This window comes from Molothrus aeneus, chromosome 3, assembly GCF_037042795.1.
Source record: "Molothrus aeneus isolate 106 chromosome 3, BPBGC_Maene_1.0, whole genome shotgun sequence".
NCBI classification, from domain to species: Eukaryota; Metazoa; Chordata; class Aves; order Passeriformes; family Icteridae; genus Molothrus; species Molothrus aeneus.
Window position 1 is genome coordinate 99,712,739 of NC_089648.1, and position 17,649 is coordinate 99,730,387.

The 17,649-nt window shown below is 43.4% G+C and overlaps 1 protein-coding gene across 1 annotated transcript; it reads left to right on the forward strand.

Moving 5' to 3' along the window:
- The first annotated feature begins 5,956 nt into the window (after nt 1-5,956).
- On the forward strand, nt 5,957-14,675 carry GJA10 (gap junction protein alpha 10). The gene is made up of 2 exons (XM_066545922.1): nt 5,957-7,306; nt 14,637-14,675. Exons 1-2 carry the CDS (start codon nt 5,957-5,959, stop codon nt 14,673-14,675), a joined length of 1,389 nt encoding a protein of 462 aa, XP_066402019.1.
- The last annotated feature ends 2,974 nt before the right edge of the window (nt 14,676-17,649 follow it).

The following is a 17,649-nucleotide window of genomic DNA, read 5'->3' on the forward strand; positions in this document are numbered from 1 at the left end:
TATTAGTACAAGGAAATGCCGCTGTCTGTCTTATAAGAAGATTACTATTAGTTCCCACATATATATTTTTCTGTTTTTCAAATGTGTGAGTCCCTGACAAGAATGTCAAAACCTGCAATGCTATAAAAAGTGTATTTGGATCTAATACTAGAAGAACTTATTTTGTACTAGCTGGCACTTCTGATTTAGAATCAAAAATTATTGTGAGTTGGAAGAAACCTACAGGGATCCAGCTCCTGGCCCTGCACAGGACAGCCCCAAGAATGCCACCATCTGCCTGAGAGTGTTGTCCAAATGCTTCTTGAACTCTCTCAGGCTTGGTGGCTGTGACCACTTCTCTGGGGAGGCTGTTCCAGTGCTCAGCCACCTTCTGAACAAAGAATCTTTTTCTAATATCCAAACCTAAACCTTCTCTGACACAACTTCAGGCCATTTCCTTGCATCCTATCACTGGGCACCACAGAGAAGAGATCAGCATCTGCCCCTCCTCTTCCCCTCACAAAGTTGTAGATTGCAATGGGTCTCCTCCAGGCTGAACAGACCAAGTCACCTCAGCCAGCTTCCCCTCAAGGCCCTTCACCATCACTGTTGACCTCCTTTGGATGCTCTCTCCTATAGCTGAATGTCTTTCTCACACTGTGGCACCCAAAGCTGCCCCCAGCACTCGAGGTGAGGCTGCCCCAGTGCAGAGCAGAGCAGGACAATGCCCTCCCTTGCCCAGCTGGCCATGCTGTGCCTGATGCCCCCAGGACAGGGTTGGCCCTCCTGGCTGCCAGGGCACTGCTGGCTCATGTTCAGCTTGCCAAGGACCAGGACCCTTTCTGTGGCTCTGTTTCCAGCCTCTCATGCCCCAGTCTGCACCTACATCCAGGGTCACCCCATCCCAGGTGCAGAATCCTGCTCTCACACACGAGGCAGAGGAAATGCCCCATACTGGATTTGGATACTGGGATTTAGTGAATAACCACCAGGACCAGACCTTTCCCCCTCCCTGGCTGTGATCTGCTCCTGCCCCAGCACTATCTTCCTTGGGTCTCTGCTTCCCAGCAGGGAGGTCTCTCCTGGTCAGGGAAGCTCAGGCGTGAAGATGTGCTGGTTCCCACTGTGCTGCTTCTCACAGTTGCCTATTTCAGTCACCACTGGCCAAGGTCCCATCTCTGATCTGCAGGATATATTCCCTCCCACCAATCCACACACAGCCTGCTGTCAGTTCCCACTGTGAATCAAGCTGGTTCTGTCTGTGGCAGGAGCTTATAGCAAGGGAGTGTCCTGAGGCACCACAGATCCTTGCTTCTCTCCTTATGCAAACACCACCATCTCTGTGCCCTCACCCTGCTTCCCTTTCATGCACAATTAATTATATGGACCATTAACAAGCTTGTAGGGGCAGTCCTTTTACAACATTAATTATTCTGCTGCTACAGCAGAAATGCAAAAAATTGTCCCTTAACAGCCCACTGTCACCTGCCCTGTCCCCTGAGAACACCAAAACCTTAAACCAGGTTGCCCTGAGGGCAGAGTGAAGTAGGCAGCCTGTGGTTCTGGACCTGCCAAGGGACAGGTGGGATGGGACAGACATGTGCTGGGCCCAGAATGAGCTGCTTCTGCAGTGAACAACTCTGACAGGATGGACACATCATAGGTGCTGCAGCTCTTGCTCTTTTCTCAAGCTTTCACAGCCAGCAGAGATGAAGAGGATGCTCCTGAGAAACACCTGGGCACTGTGGAAGCTGCTGGAGATGTCAGGTCAAGAGCATCTGATGAGGCAGCACCAGGCCTGAGTCAATGCTCTGAGCTGAAGCAGCAAAGAGCTTCAGGGACTTGGTGACCAGATTTGGAAAGAAGAGACATGAAAATAAAATGGCAATGACAGGTATGTGAGAGTATATGGATGAGAAAAGCATGGGGAGGTCTGGGAGGTTTGGATGAATATTAATGCACATCTCAGGGGTGAAAATTGTATTCCTACTGCCTGTAAGGCATTTGTTTGTAATGTGTGCATAAACCATACATCTGCTGTGTTAAGCTGAGGCTCGAGGAGAGGTGCTGCAGCCACCTCAGCTGCTGCAGGGCAGGGCTCTGAAGGCACATTTAAACAGGACTTTCAGGGAGACATGTACAGCTTGTGTGAGAGAGAAGGATGCAATGGTGCATAAATCAGAGATCATTCCAAAGAAGAGGTGAGGCTACTGTCATTTGAGAACTGGCCACTGGTTTGTAGGAGTATCTTCAGGGAGAAGAATCTGAAATAGAAATCATACATGTGCCTTATAAAACAGAAGAAAAGGGCCAGAAGTTCCATAACGAGAGGAAAAAATGAGTATTTTGTATTTCCATAAAATGTAGGCCAGGGCATGGGCAGGAGTAGGCAGTAGAAGGTCTTAGTATCATCAGCTAAGTTCTGGTGGCTCCAATTTCTCACAAAATACCATTTTGACAACTTGCCTTCCTTTTTTAAACCTTGTCTCTCACAGACACCAGTTGTGAAGATATCAGTTCTGGGCGTGAGGGCAGCTATTCAACCCAGAGGATGAGGGGTTACTGTGCTGAATGCCTGTGTTTCTAACTTAAGACTCGAGTCTTAGTTCCTGTGGCCTCCATTTTCAAAGGCTCAGTCTAACACATCCTAAATTAACTCACCAGGCAGCAGGGTATGAAATCGGACATGACCGATCGATCCTCGAGCATTGATCCAAAGCTAAACTAATGGAATGTAAAGAAAATGTAAGACTCTATTGTACTGTAAAGGCTGCCTATTTAGCCATTTTACAAAATAAAACTCCATTTGGGAGCTGGGTGGAGGTGTAAAGTTCAAAGAACTGACTAAAACAAGGCATAGACACTTCACAAACTGCTGCTGTACAGATTAAGCCTTGGGGGAATGGCTTTATTAGATGCCACTGACTACAATAATTGCATGATAATTTTGGCTAGAGGCACCATCCTATCATCCATCCTATCATCTGATGATTTTTAAACTGTGCATGAATAGTTTAGACAGAGTGATCTTGGCATCCAGCTACATAGAACTGAGAAGTCCGTTCAGTGTACCACGTCTATGCTTGGGCTCTTGGGGAAAAGAAAAAAAAGGAAAAAAAATATGTCCTAGGACTCTCAAAGAGAGGTCTCTGAGAAATAACAACAAGCAGTTCTGCATGCTCCTTCTGCAGTGCTCTAAGAGATTAACCAGGGGCTTTCTCCTAAGGTAAGTGGCAGAAAAATAATTCTTTCTAGGGCTGTATGGAGCAGGCAGGTGCCTGTCAGGCTTGAAGCAATGCAAATTAAAACCATGAGTATTTGCATCTTAACGTTTAACTTCTGACAAGATCTGTAATGCTGCTATTTCGTACCTCAACTGATGCAAACATGGCGTGAATGTCACATAGAAGTGATTTGAATAGTGGCAAATGACAAAATGATTTTTAAAGAAGTAACAAAATCAAAAATAAAGGAACTTCCTCCAAGAGAAATTATGGATTTCCATCTGGTTCTAACTGATTACATGCATGAATTTTTATTGTTTGAAATAACCATACAAAAATACTGGGGCAGATACAAAGTTAGATGGTATAATGAGAAATGTCTCAGGTATGTACTCTCTATACTGAAAATGGTACATTTCTATTCTACAGTGCTAGTAGTATAGAATAGGCTGTACTACTAGAATTTCTAGTCTACTAGTAAACTGGAAATAATTATTTAATTGATATTTAAGATTGCTTTCTTACCGTAAACTGAAATTGCTCTGTTAGAAGTCAATTAAGACCAGGGAAGGGGACAGAAATGGAAAAATTAGAAGCATGTTGCTATGACAAGGTAGTGAAGTAGTTTGGGCTGATTTCTTAAAAACACTGGCTTTTGTGGCTCTAAACTAACTTCTTCATTTTATACACCGTATATAAATAATGTGTCATTATTTATACTGAAAGTTCTACCAGTGCAGAGCTGAGGGGAAGTGTTCTGGTATCAAGGGCTCACTTAAAGGGTGAATTTATACCATTCCTACAATTACATTTCCTCTGTTGGCTTTTATAATGCAAAGGTGAGGATAGAGTTATTTAAACACTGGTAGAAACCACTTAAGAAACAAAACTCTGTTGAGTCAGGGTGATATGTTTAGACACCTCCCTTGCCCTGAATAGTTACATCCACTCTGTTCCAGACAGAAACTTTCTGTTCCAGTTTCTGCTGCTAGAGAATTTCATCTTTGGGATTAAAACATATTTATCCCTGAATTTACATTGTAGCCTCATGCTTAGGGTTTTGTGGTTTGGTTGGGGTTTTTTGCTGAGTTAATCAATTTCAATGAGGGATCAGCCACTTGCAAGGCAGTGAATATGCCTAGAGCTCCTTTGCTTAACTGTTGCATTGGACTACAATAATTATTGCTGACTTTCTGTTTTCCTCCTGTGTCTCATTGCAATGATATGCGTGGGAGGAAAGGAATGGGGAAACAAGATATTCTGGGTGCATAACAGCACCTAAGAGATTGCTTGACTAGATGTGTTTACTTAGCCAGTTCCATGTGTGAAAATTCAAATTTGCAGACCAAAAACAGTCCCAGAAACATAATAATAAAGTCTGTAGGATGCCTATGCTGAGAATAACTTCACTGCTGGTTACAACTGAGGATTTTTACTTGCAGTGTGGATAAATACAGCCTTGAAGCAAAACTGAACTTCCTGGGATCATGTCATGAGCCAAGCCATATTAATAATGGTGATATCACCCAGCTATGCTATCATTTAAATATACAAGATTTTGGGTGCATCAACCAGCCAGATCTTTAAAAAAAATCTTAGAAATTGTACTTTACTAAAGGTTGTGGTTTAGTGGAATTTGGGATGTTTTGAAAGTATTGTAGCATAAAAGAAATTCAAGTGCGAATCCTAAGGTAGATACGATCCCAGTTGCTTCAATCATTTATTGCCATATTAAAAGAAAAAGTTCCAGGGACACAACACCAAACATGCAGTTGATTCACAAATAAACAGTCAAATATCTTACATTTCAATTCCCCATATTATCTGAAGCTCCAAAAGAAAGCTTCAAAAGAAGCAGCTTCTAAATCAAGCAGAACATAGACTAATTTGCTTGTGAATCAGTTTCTGGGACAGAGATAGTTAAAAAGATTTTCACACACTCACTCTTAAAAACCTCCACATCACTCTGATTCAATTATCTCATATGCTAAAGTCTATAATTAAATGCAGCAAACTTGATACATAAAAATAAAGGTATTAACCCTAGAAGCACTCAGTTTATTGATATTATCCTAGAACTGAGACTGTAAATGTACAGCTATGTGTAAATCAGCTATGTATTTGTAGTTTCAGAGAGAAACTTGTGGATTGTTACCTGGGTAGATGGGAAAATGTTGGATGGATGGCACTAAAATTGCTACTACCTTGGTGTAAAAAGTGAAACTATTTTTAAGTCACAGCTATAGGACATTTCTCAAAACTTTATCCAAAAATAATAAAGCAAATAACATTATTCATTGTGGCAAAACTATGGCAAATCCATAGTCAATGTGGAATGGAGTGTAGAATTAAATGGATGTAGAATTAAACTGTAGTTGGCAAATGATTTGCAAGGCTGGAAAAAAGTGATCTTCATTTCTTGTGGGAAGAAAAGAATATAAAGCTATGGGCAGTAATGAAGTACTGTGGTTTACAGCTGAAATAAATATCTCTTAATATTTAAATAATCTCACATGGGCATCTTTGACCAGTAATCATGACGTTTGAATTAATTTAAAGGCTCAGTAAGTAGAAAGTAATGACGAACTTCTAAGAGCTCTCCAGCTACCAGAAGAATGTATCTGAAACACATATATGAAAATTAACAAAAATACCAAAAACAACAACAAAAACTAAAAATACCCATTTCTAAAAGAAATCCATCATTGCAGGAAAATAACTCTTTTTCCCCCGCCAGATATGAACTTCTGACCATGGGGGACTGGAACTTGTTGGGCAGCATCCTTGAAGAAGTGCACATCCACTCCACCATAGTTGGCAAAATCTGGCTCACAATCCTGTTCATATTCCGGATGCTGGTGCTGGGAGTGGCTGCTGAAGATGTCTGGGATGATGAGCAGTCCGAGTTCATCTGCAACACGGAGCAACCTGGCTGCAACAATATCTGTTACGACAAAGCCTTCCCCATTTCTTTGATCAGATACTGGGTACTGCAGATCATATTTGTCTCCTCCCCATCCTTAGTGTACATGGGCCACGCTCTCTACAGGTTGAGGGCCCTGGAGAAAGAGCGGCAGAACAGGAAAGCCCACCTGCGGGCTCAGCTCGAGGACCTGGAGCCCATGCTCGAGGAACACAGGAGAGTGGAGAGAGAACTCCGTAAGCTGGAGGAACAGAAGAAAGTGAATAAGGCACCCTTGAGAGGGTCCCTGCTGCGCACCTATGTCCTACATATCCTGACCCGGTCGGTGGTCGAAGTGGGCTTTATGATAGGTCAGTATCTTTTATATGGGTTTCACATGTCTCCCCTTTACAAATGCACTCGGCCCCCCTGCCCTAACACGGTGGATTGTTTTGTGTCCCGACCCACAGAGAAGACCATCTTTATGGTTTTCATGAACAGCATCGCCGCCGTCTCCCTCTTCCTCAACATCCTCGAAATCGCCCACCTGGGCATCAAGAAGATCCAGAAGAGCCTGTGCGGGCAGCCGCTGTGGCCGGCGGGCCCGTCCGAGGAGGAGCCCAGCGCGTACAACTCCAAGAAGAGCTCGGTGGTGCCTCCGCCGCCCTGCCTGGCCAGCAACGCGTCCCCGCCGCGCCCCGCGCCCGCGCCGCTCCCGCCGCCGCCGCCCGCGCCCGCCGCCCCCGCTCCGCCGCCGGCCCGGCAGCACCGCGGGCAGCTCCGGGCAACGCCGCCGCCGCGCCGGCGGCACCACGGACAGCACCAGCCGCCCTCCTCCAGCAGCGAGGAGGCGCCGCGGGCCGCCCCGGCGGGCGGAGGGGCAGGGGCGGCGGGGGCGGCTGCCGCTGCTCGCCGGGCGCCCCGCAGGCAGAGCCGGGTGAGCGCCTGCCGCGATCTGGATGAGGAGCGCGGCGACTCCCCGGACAGCGGGCACTGCCCCGGCACCCGCAAGTCCAGCTTCCTCTCCCGCGTGCTCACCGGGAGCCGGGCGGGCAGCGACAGCGAGAGCACCGCCTCCCGCGGCGGCTCCGGCCCCGGCCCCGGCTCCGGCTCCGGCTCCGGCTCCGGCTCGGAGGGGCAGCGCCGCGAGGAGGGCGCGCCCAGCCCGCCGCCCGCCGCCTCGGGACGCCGCCTGTCCATGGCAAGTAGCGCCCGGGACGGCCCGCGGGAGGGGGGCGGCGGGGGGCCGCGGCAGCCTGTGCCGGCCCTGGGGAGGAGGGGGCGAGCCAGGGGGCAGAACGGCTCGGGCAGGACTGCCAACACAGCCCCAGCCCCTCGCGGCCCCCCGGACAAAGCCAAGCTCCCAAATGCTCGGCCTCCTTCTGCCGTGAAAGCAGGAATACCGGGGAATTACTGAGTCCCGAGGAGCTCTAAGTCACCGAATCCCGGCTTCTTTATATACTCATTCCATCATCCCAATCCACTCGACGAGGATTGTCCCAGGGAAAACTTCTTCAGCTCCAGCCAGTGTAAGAAAGAGAAGCCAAGAATGCGTTGAGTTCAATGACACAACTTCTCTCGGTTTCAGGTTTGTCTCAGAGGTGACCTCCAAGTCAAATAATTGTTCAATGAATAAATCAAAAGATCTACATGTAAAAACCCCCACCAAATAATTGCAATGCCAGAGCCAACGACTACAGAATTGCTTTTTCAGAAGCTCCTCTTTTTCTTTGGCCACATGCTCTAGGCTTGCTTACAGTCATAATGTTGGCAAGATATAGTGCTTGTATTCAAGAGTCAACAAGGCTTTCTTAAAAGAGATTTGAATTCTGGTGATCTCAGATCACAGGTTTGGTTCTTTGAGAGCATAGAGGCTCCTTTACAATCACTTGCAGTAGCAAGCCCATAAATACCTTTTTATAGGGCATGTAATAAACATGATTACTTCACACAATGCTCAAAGTCATAGATTCTGTTCAATTCTTTTTCCTCGCTCTTCCTAAACAACTGCCCCTCTCCTTTTTTTTTTTTCCTATATACAAAACAAACAAAGCCAACAAACTTCAAATCTTTTCTGGTAAGAAACACAAGGCTCCTTTATACTGCTTATCCAAAAATTGTTTGTGACTTCCAGTTTCCATGGGGTTACAGTTCCTACTGTAACCAGTCAGCATAAGCCATGTTAAATTGTCACTTAGGTGCAATTTAACCACTTTCCACTTCAATCTTTCTAATACAGGGAGAGGGCCTAGAGCCTAATCTGTTGATCTGCTGGCTCTAGATACTCAGATAGAAGGCCCTTTAAAAAGGTGAATGCAGAAAGTTATTCAAAGCAAGACAGAATTTCAGTAGCACTCTCTTGAGAACTCACAGAAGTTGGTTGGCAGCTTTTCCTATGTAATGACAATGATTCTACCTTCCAGGGGAGACCTTCAGAAAAATATAGTCAGTTTGCAAAACAATGCCATTACTCTTGAAAGTAACACTCTCCCAGCATGCTGTCTTTGGTGATCATTATGTACAGGGCTTGTGCTAGCATTTTAAAATGTGACTGATGTAGGTATGCTGCCTGGTGCTTCCTGCTTACAGCATGCAATATTTAAAAGTACATGTACTTCTTAATTCCACTGAGGCAAGGTTTTGGCAAATGCACTTTATTCTGGCACTGCTGCAGCACTTTATGAATACTGATTTCAATACACAAATATGCTGGTGCATCATAAATATGTTGAACCTGGGCATTAAAACTTGAATACTTTTCTAGTCTGTATTCCTCAGTTCCTATATTAACTATTTATTTTGATCAAATGCACTCAGCATTGGTTTGATTTGTTTTTATATTGTCCAGAAGACGATAATCATGTATTAATGACAGAATCACAGAATGATTTGGGTTGGAAGGGATCTTAAAGATCATCTAGTTCCAACCCTCACCCTGTCAAGGGACACCTTCCACTAGACCAGGTTGCCCAAAGTCCCCTCAAGCCTGGCCTAGAACACTTCCAGGGATGGGGCATTTACAACTTCTCTGGGCAACCAGTTCCAGCCCCCCACCACCCTCACAGTAAAGAATTTCCTCCTACTAAATCTGCCCTCTTTCAGTTTAAAGCCATTCCCCCTTGTTCCATCACTACATGCCCTTGCTAACAGTCCCTCTCCAGCTCTCTTGTCAGCTCCCTTTTACTTACTGGAAGGCCACTACTAAGTCACCTTGGAGGCTTCTCCAGACTGAACAACCCCAACTTTCTCAGCCCTTCCTCATGGGAGAGGTAATGTTTAGATAAAAGAAAAATGTGTATGATTTTATTAAAAATCTATTGATCATATTTTTTAATAAGTACTTAAAAGTAGCTATATTTAAAAAAATCCCAATGAAGCATACAAAAACATTGCCTACTGCCATCCCTGATTAACAGTGACTTGTAACACTAATGCAAAAAAAGTCAAAGTGCAGACACTTTTTAGCATAACAGTGAATCCAATGCACAAACATACTTTAAACAGACAAAATATAGTCTGCTCTAACCTGGATTTTACAAATCTAAGCTGGGTAGCCTAAAAGCAGAATTGACACTGTTCTTCAAAATTCTTTGATAAATTTCCCAAACTATCATCTTTCGTTCCATACGAGTTAAAGTTTTTTCTTTTTCCCCCTCATCCACACCATTCTGCCAGAATTTGTCTGTAGCATTCTTTGTATTAGGTTCAATGAGAGAGGAGTATCAACTCAACATTGAAAAGATCACTTTCTACAGCTCAATAACCATTCTAGCAATCTCCAACCAAACACATCCCCATGTTCTGTGCTAAGGCAGCAGGGCAGCTGCAGCTGCCCACAAACACCATAGTTTTCTTCCTAGCTGAAAGAAACCCTCAAAGTTACACAAAATCCATCCATCTGATACTGCAAAAGTCTTCAGACAAGTCAACTGCACTCTGAGAGTTGTGGCACTGAAAGCACCAAGCAAGTCTAAGGGTACAATTTATGGATGCTTGATCTTCAACCAGTGATGAGCTTTTTTCTGACCAGTATTACCAATGCCATTTCCACACCAAAACTGAATCTCTAACAAGCAAATAATAATCATTAGGGATAAATGTGTTAAAAGTTACTTCTCATTATGTATTGGATCCTGTGGATCAAACTATGAAGACCAGGTGTTGGATAGTAATTGGCTGGGTCATATAACGCGATTTTTTTTCACAAGTACAAAACTGCATCTCTCAAAGAGAACAGGAAGTTTCCCTTAGGCCTTCCTCTTTGGAGGAAAGGTTATTTTGGACCCTTAGGAGAGAATGCATTTAATTCTTCACTGAATGCCCCTATGAAACAGCACAGTAGGATATTGATTACAAAATACATGTTTGGCTATCAGGATTCCTCAACTTTTCCAGACTTCAGTGCAAACAAGACCAGCTCTATATCTAAAAAAGAAGAAATGCCCTTCCAATTGGTAGGATTTATACAGACCAACCATGTGTGGCCACAAACTAGAAGGCTATTTTTTTTAAAGGTTTTTTAAAACTTCCTTACCTGGAATTGGTGGAGATGAAGAGCCATTTTGTTGTTTCACATCCAACTGCAGCATAAACCCCTGACAAAATATTTACATTGCAACTGTTTATTTTTACACCCAACCCACTCACTCTTCATGTTCTGTTCCATTTCTTTCACGTGGCATTATCCAAAGTTAATCATTATTCATACCAGGAAGCCAAAGTCAGAGAGACAGAAAACCTAAAAAATTTATTTGACTAAAGATTTGTTAGGAAAAAAGCAAACTTTTTTTGAGCCTCTGTTGGTCAAGCTTTAGGTTTATTAGATTCTGAAGACAGAGCACCAAAACTGGACCTTCAAGCACATGGCAAACAAAGGTAGAGAATAAATGCATGACATGAGGGTTATTTCCAACTGATTTCATTCCACCTAACACAATGACAAGAGCATTGCTGACTATACAGATGAGCTAATCTCAATATAATGTTACAAAACTCTACACTGACAGGGGAATCCAGCAACTGTGTACAGCTCAAGTCAGACTATCTGCATGTCTCCAAAACCTTGGTCCTGTGGACCACAGTCAGCATGCTTTGAAGGGACAGAAAACAATTTGTTCATTGGTAACTGTCTCCAAGCTAATAATTTCCAAGGCTCACTTAGAGGATACCTCTTAGAGAATAAACAGTATTTTATCTTCTCAGAGATATTGTGGGTACACATATGGTTCTGCCCTAAGGTTTGCTTCTCTCACCACATTTTAACTTTTATTTAAGGGCAGATACAGCTATGGAGCAAAAGGGCATCCTCTACATGGTTCCAGACTGCCAGACTCCATTAGGTGAAGCAGGCCTTAAATGGCAGCTTTTCACACACAACTGAGTGAAAAAACCTTCACTGAATTTAGTATAGCCATAATCATAGCTGACAGCCAGGAGGTGGATCCACAAAGGTGTGTAGGAATTATGCTGCTGTCCATAGGACTCTGCACATTAATTATATTCTGAGAAAAAGACCTCATAATTTGCACCAGTCAGGGTCTTGAGTAGTGGATAATAGATGCTTAAGCCTGATAAGATTAATAGACTGATGCAGTCTAAGATCAGTTTATAACAAGTACAGATACAACTTGTGCTCTCTTGAAAATAGGCAGGGCCAGGAATTACAGCCCAGAGTAGGCACCTGGCTCTTGGAGCATTGCACTGAGGAGTATTGTCTCCCAGCATCCACATGCAAGATTGTGTCAAGCCATTAGGACCACAGAATAACTCTCTTCTTATCTCTGAGGGCATGAAAAGCAGAACTGAGCACTCCAAATGAACAGTTAGAGAAGATGGCAGCTTTACTTCCAAAGGCACTGTTCGCCAGAATCAAGCAATCTTCCTCCTCACCCATTTTCTGCAAACCAGGGAGTGATAGCAGAATGACCAGACAGCTCAGCTGAGGTGACCACAGCCTGACTTTCCATCTTCAGAGTGTCACAATGTCTTCCCAACTCAATTACTGAATGCAATCACTTCTACAAAAGCTGGAGGCTGGTATTTCATTGCTAACTGCATTTGAAGTCTTTGCTAGCTGTGTTTCCTGCCCTTCTAAAGCAGAGGATTCCAATTCCATGCTACCTGAGCAGGATGTCCAGCATCAGATCTTTTTGGTCTTTACCTATATGATAGCTTTCTAAAGAATTCTATGCTGTGCTCTAAAACCTAGGAATTTTAATTTGGTTAACTGGGATTGTGAGTTGTTACACTAGATTGGCAACTCTTCACAAAAGCACCAACTTCCAGATGACTTGGAACAAATATTTGCAACCCATGCCTCAACCTGTATTAAGAGGTTATGTGCTCTACTGTGCTCATGCTCTTTCTAGAGTACCCAAGGGTATTCCAAGAAGATGGGGGCTTGACATTATCTAATGTTTGTGTCTCTTGATGAAGCTGTGATATGTTCCTAAATCAAGAAGCAAAACTGGAAATCAATAGAAGATGTATAATGATTTTAGCAACCAAAATTAGTAGATCAAGACTTTCATAAAGAAATCTTAGGCATTTTAGGCACTCTAGACTTTTGTTTTTCAAGAAGTGCTGCATCTTCCTCATCCTCTCCTCCAGAGTGTCCTGTACTTTTACAGTGTCATCTTAATAAGTCTGTATTTTTGGCTACAAAGTAACCAATGCATCTTTAAAACAAGACTCCCTTCTTATGGTGAATGAAGGGAATAAAATTAACAATGAAGCAGATGGTGACACTGATACTCTCAGATTGCAGAATTAGTGAGAGATAGGGCTGCTGGTTTTATTCTTTTGCAGAGAAGAAAGTCTCTAGGGCTGAAATCCTGGTTCTGTCAAAGTTGTGAAAAATTTACAATTCACTAGGTTTAGTTTCCCTCATTGCACTGCTCTTTTATTCCTCCATGCTGTTCAATTTTTTCCTGCTTCTCAATTCTCCATTCAGCTTTGAGCCTCTTACCCACTGGGAAAACTCTCCATAGTGAGCAGGATAGGGAAGAGAAAGCTGCTGTTCAGCATGAGTGCTTGCCATCTTCTTCAGAACAGGGCATGTTTACTCAACCTTTCAGCATCGTGTAAGGAATAAATACTCATTTAACTAGCTGCTCACCTGCTCTTGCTTCTGGGGCTGCAACCGCTTGATAAGAGTGAATGTACATTGAAATCACAAACCTGATAACCACGGAGGAGTTATTTACACACATGAGCTCCACCAGGAAAATCTGCAGGTGGGGTAAGGGACTGGCAAAACCCTGTGTTCCTCTAGGATTTTTGAGAATCCTCAAAGGTATTCACATTTACACCTGCTAGTAACTACTGCTGGTTTTGTACAGTTTTTCAGGGTAAATACCTCTTTAAAAAAATAAATAAATCCCACAGTACTTGTATTTTATTCTGCCCTGGAGCATTCAGAAGAAACTTGTGGTGAGGACAGCAAATATACCAATTTTCCTGTAAAAGCCACTTGGCCACCCAAAGGTAACCATTCACCACTTGTACAAACACAGATAAACTTTGGGTGTCAGCAGCAGTTGAACACTAATGAACCCCTCTGAGGATCTGTGCAGCAAAAAACAAATAAGCTGGATTTTAGAAAGTGGAACTTATTTAATTGAGTCCATCTTTGTAAGGTTTTAAAGAATTCAAAAAGATACAAACCTCCTTACTATGTACAACAAGAGCTACTAGGGTGGGTTCACTGATTTCAAACAAATTACTAAATCACAGAATTATAGAATCAGAATGATTTGGGTTTAAAAGGACCTTAAAGATCATCTAGTTCCAACCCCCACACCCATGGGCTGGGACACCTTCCACTAAACCACATTGCTCAAAGCCACATCCAACCTGGCCTTGAACACTTGCAGGGATGGTACATCCAAAACAGCTCAGGGCAACCTTCTTCCAGTGCCTCATCACCCTCACAGTAAAGAATTTCTTTCTAATACCCAATCTAAGCCTATTCTTTTTTCAGTTTAAAGCCATTACCCTTTGTCCCATCACATGCCCTTGCTAACAGTCCCTCTACAGCTTTGCTGTAAGCCCTCTTTAGGTACTGGAAGGTGCTGTATGGTCTCCCTGAAGCCTCCTCTTCTCCAGGCTGAACAACCCTAACTCAGCCTGTCTTCATAGGACAGGTGTCCCAGCCCCTCTGACCATCCTCATGGCCCTCCTCTGGACTTTCTCCAGCAGGTCCATGACATTCTTATATTGTGGTCCCAGAGCTGGATGCAACACTCCAGGTGAGGTCTCGGAGGAGCTGAGTAGAGAGGGAGAATCACCCCCCTCAACCTGCTGGTCATATCATTACATTCATATATTTATTTTGGTTTAAAATCAAGGTGTTTCCCTTCTTCCCACCCCGCCATTAGCATTGAACAAAGCCCTACAAGGTAAGTATGTTGTCAGCTAAACACCAGATTCCCTTAACTGTGTTTGTGCTGGGGTTAATTTCTATGATAGCATTTATTTTTCTCCTTTAAGCCAATTCAGTTTTGTGCTTTCTTTCTCTTGTTGTCTTTCAGAGCATGCTCCTAGAACTATCATCCATCATGAAAAAGTAAGGACATTCTAAGGAGAAGAAATAAACTAAGGGACTGAGTACAAACTGCCTTCAGCAGAGAGATGAAAAGCAGATTTTCTGTCATTATGTTCCCCTGTCCGCTGCTGTAATGCTAAATTGATAATACAGTTTGAAAAAGCAAACACTTTATTCCTCCATTTCATGCCAATCCCAGCTGTGTTGTACTCTGACTGCTGCTGTTACTGGGTAGCTCACTCCACAACTCAAGATTTCTCTCACGTAGACTGAGCTGGATCTTGCCAGTGTGTGCTGCCACTGCAGAAACAGCCTTGTGTCTTTGGGGAGCGTTTTGGGATGCACAACTTGTTGTGAATGCTAGTGGTGTTCATATCAGAAACCAGCCTGATCCACAGAACTTCAAGGTAGCCTAAGACCCAAGGCACTGACAAGAAAGGAATAGTTTGATTTGAAAATAACCTGGAAGGCTATGTGGCCTCTATCTCTCCAGACTTCAGCAGCTGATGAATAAAAAAACAGTGGAAACAGTCATGGAATCTGAAAGGACAGAAAATTAAAGAGAGCAAAAAACAGCTGAAGAATATCTGCAGCTTTTCTGCCTGTGCTGCTGCAATCCTCAAATTCTGATAGAGCCTTTCCATGCCAATGTAGCCTCCTCATAGCTAATGCTTTTGGATTCAAAATTGAAACTAAGTGATATCAGACAATTTACTTTAAGCGCAAAATATCTATGCTTTCCATTTGGCTGTTTGAGAAGATCACATTGTGGTCACGAAAATCTTATTTGCTTCACAGCCTCATTAACTCATACAGAAGAACCAAAAGACAAGCAAAGCCAAAAAGAGCTCATTTCAGTTTGCTAGTACAGCCTAGCTCCAGAGGGTTGGCTTCTTGGGTTCTATGCAGCCCAAGGAAGCAGCCCGAGAAAGCAGCTCTTCCACTGGTGTACTTGGAAAATAAAGCAGCTTCTTCTGACTGTCCCTGATCCTGTTTCAGGTCACATACTTAAAACTGCTTTTATTTGTCACAGTTCACATTTGCTATCATCTCAGGAGGGAATGATGCTTGGAACAAGTTTGCTTACGATGCAGCTTTCCCTATGCATAAAAATCCTCCATCACTTGACAACTCTAAGGCAAGGCTAGCAGAAAGCAGGAGTACAGGAAAATAACTCAAGCACAAAGATTGCAGTGTTTTGGTTTTTTTCAAGAGCACATGATTTACATTCATATTCTGCCTCACTAGAAACTCATTGACAATTTGCCTGTGCATTTATTCAGTATTTTAAGGAAAAAAAAAAGAAAAGAAATACATGAAATGGTGGCCATTAAATGCCAGCAACAACTGAGGGATGGAGAAACAGCTTTGCTAACATACTCTGTCTGCTGCCAGGCTGCATTGATGTGGTGGATACATCTTCTGATAGATTTGATGGGGTGGGAAGCCTTCTTCATATATGCTCAACAGGAAGATGCTAAGGTTGGTGGACAAGGGAACATGATTAATGGTCTTCTGTCTGGTGATAAAAAAGCCTGGGGACCTCCCTCCAGCAGCCTGACCTCCTCCTCATGCCACAGAGTGTCATCCCAAGTGTGTGGGCCAGGGCAGGATGACTGGTCACGCCATTCCCCCCTCCCTGGGTCTGCTCCAGCCAAGCTGCTGGGCAGGCTCCCAGCTTGCATCCAACACAAGGAGAGAGGCGGCAGATGTAGGACCCCCACAGCACAAACACCTCGCTGGACCCCATGTCCTGCTTGTGGTAAATAGCATCTAAAACTGTTGTAATTTCTTCTTTCCTTTCTGGCTTTCCTGCGAATGGTCCATGGCACAAGTTTCCTCTTTCAGGGAGGAATACAACAGAGACTTTTTAGCTATGTTTTGTTACTACACAAACCTCTCTCAGTTTCTCTCAGGTTTTCCTTAAAGAGGAAACAAACCTCAGCCTCTTCCCTTACTTTCCAACAAGTACACTGGCATTTTAGAAGACCAAAACAAAGACTGAGCAGAATTGCCTTAAGTCATGCACTAAGGGAACGAGTATAGATACAGCTTATTTGATCTTCCAAAAAAACTTATTTCATGTTTGCAACGGAACACCCTGGGCTGTTCCTGCAGATCAAAGGTAGCTTGGATCCCTGGATCAAAGACTGCTAGTGAATTAGCAGTGGGACCACGTGAGTAGAAGTCTCTTCATTAGTCCAGAGATTCACCTGGCAGTAACAACTGTTTCCTACCCACCCTCCTGTGTCTCACCTACAACCCGCGTGTTAGCCGAGCCCGGCAATGTTGATTTCAGAGTCACGATGAGACAATTTACAATACATAATGATATGTCTTTATTTCATCAACAGAAATGGTGTCTAGACAAAATTCAGTTAACACTAGCAATTCAAATGAATGAAAAGGGTCGGGTGGTTTTTTTTCTTTTTTTTTTTTTTGCACAATACTGTATTTACAATGAGTAAATGACATTTTAAATTCATTAGTTCATAGCAATGCTTTCTTCCAAAAAGGTAAAAATTCTTAGTAACAGAGAGTAAGCATCAACAGCCACCTCATTTATTTATACAATAAAAATCACAAGAAACCACAGTCACCTAGAAAAAAAAATAAAGACAAGCTTAAGAACTAGTACAATAAAATGATGCATTGAATTAAGTTACATTAATCGCATAGAATTTGTGTAAAAAGTATGTAGAAAAAACACCTGATGTAACCTGTTACAGTCATTGACCAGTTATGAGAGGTACAGAGGGTTATACAGGTAGATATGTGTGAAAACTGTCCATACTGTTTGACCTGGGGAGGAAGAGAAGAGGGGTTGCACCCCCTTGCATACACTGATAAAACCCTGTTTTGAATATGGCCTCTGAAGTTTGTAAGGCATATATAAGAGGTGCACTTGTAACCAACTGGTTCTGGAACAAACTCTTAGGGCATCCTCACCCTTGAAATCAAAGGTGATGCTTGCAACTTTGAGTAAACAACCACGCATT

What these genes read in the sequence shown, in the direction of transcription:
- GJA10 (XM_066545922.1), top strand. Translation starts at nt 5,957, where the DNA reads ATGGGGGACTGGAACTTGTTGGGCAGCATCCTTGAAGAAGTGCACATC. An exon ending in CGGGACGCCGCCTGTCCATG is followed by an intron (nt 7,307 to 14,636) that starts GCAAGTAGCGCC and finishes GTTGTCTTTCAG; the next exon opens with AGCATGCTCCTAGAACTATC.